The 1,444-nt window shown below is 39.0% G+C and overlaps 1 protein-coding gene across 3 annotated transcripts in view; it reads right to left on the bottom strand.

Moving 5' to 3' along the window:
- The window catches only part of LOC107555303 (poly(A) polymerase type 3-like), a 26,709-nt gene extending 25,508 nt beyond the window's left edge, over nucleotides 1-1,201 (bottom strand). For all 3 annotated transcript variants that reach the window (XM_016238059.1, XM_016238060.1, XM_016238061.1), the window contains exon 1: nucleotides 1,013-1,201. In XM_016238059.1, coding sequence (XP_016093545.1) covers nucleotides 1,013-1,020 — 8 coding nt within the window. In that variant the 5' untranslated portion in view covers nucleotides 1,021-1,201. The remainder of the gene's footprint in view (nucleotides 1-1,012) is intronic.
- Nucleotides 1,202-1,444: the final 243 nt, after the last annotated feature.

Here is a 1,444-nt window from a genome sequence, read left to right as displayed (position 1 = left end):
ATATATATATATATAAATAATATATTCTGGATTCATCTGCTTGCACATAGTATATATTTTTAATAAACTGTACACCGAATTTGTGTTTTTATATCACTACAATCTTTACCCATCAAGCCACGTTAAGTGCTTTACAATGGTTTTCTATGGGAGAAAAACATTTAATGTGAAACTGCGTGTTGCTTTCATTTATCTGGGCTCATCTGCTCGTTTGTATATAGTTTGCAACAGTAATAAGGTGTATACTGCGTTCAATCTTTTAATATTACTTTCTCAACGTCATGCATTTTCTTTATAACCGTTTTCTATGGAAGAAAAGCGCTTAACACGAACATGGGCTCTTAAGGATTTTTAACATTCAGCGTTTTAGAAGTCAGAGTCCCTTCAGAAAAGCAAATACCACCCACATAGCAATGGTGCATGGAATGTTTTGGTCAGATCAGCATGAGTTATTGTTCATTTTCAATGTGTACGTTAATTGGTTCATTCAAATGCATGCTTTTAAAAGAAAAACGATCTGTAGTTACTGCAGTGTCGATCACTCCTAGTTTATGTACACTGCTTCACGCCTAGCTGTTTTTTCTTAGGGTCGCGCGCAATCCGCCATGTGAAGATAAAAATAGTTCAACTTCTACAGCGTCCCTGCCCCGTTGAAGGATATTAGTTTGAAGTCACTGACCTACATCTATACGTGCACTAACCTTACTGGTCTACAAATCTGAACAGAGTTCAGCTACCACTGGGTTATATAGATTTAAAGTCCATACATACAAGCCGGCGTGCGTACTATGAGCCCAATCTCTACATCTGACAGCATGGTGATCATTTCATCTCATTAACTGGTGCATATCGACAAGTTTGATTAAAAAACGCATGCAATGAAACCCAGTTCAACAGCACCATCAAATGCTTTGATTAACGTGTCGCGTTTGCGACCGATTCGCGACATAAGGCCCGGGACCTCGCGTTTGCTTTGAGCGCATTTGTCTTCAAACTCCGACGAGATACTTACAAAGGCATTATGAAAATCTCCGGCTTATGAGAAGCTGAGAAGCAGGTTAAATTCCGCCATTGCGCTTCGGCTTGTCATGAACTGTTATGACGGTAATGAAGTTGTTTCTTTTGTTTGAACCAACATGGCGCTCCGGCAACAGCAACTGCCAGACGGTACGGGAAGTGACGCCATGACGCATCTCCCGCTGACGCTTCCTGACCTGCGTCTTCTTCTTCGAAGCCATTTTGAAAGAATTGTATTTAAAGGGGCAGCAACTTCCTAAAAATCTGTATATTTTGTAATAACATTGTCACGAACGTTTCGAAACATTTCTTTATTAAATTGCATTTAATCTTTTTTATTCCTTATAGCGTAGCTGCGCCGTAAGATATTTTAATACTTTTTATTATTTATTGATTTAGTCCAGTCATTCTTGAGACGTGGGACAAA

This window comes from Sinocyclocheilus grahami, unplaced genomic scaffold (assembly GCF_001515645.1).
Source record: "Sinocyclocheilus grahami isolate Dianchi unplaced genomic scaffold, SAMN03320097.WGS_v1.1 scaffold530.1, whole genome shotgun sequence".
Classification (NCBI taxonomy): Eukaryota; Metazoa; Chordata; class Actinopteri; order Cypriniformes; family Cyprinidae; genus Sinocyclocheilus; species Sinocyclocheilus grahami.
This window is presented reverse-complemented; position numbering and strand designations above follow the sequence as displayed.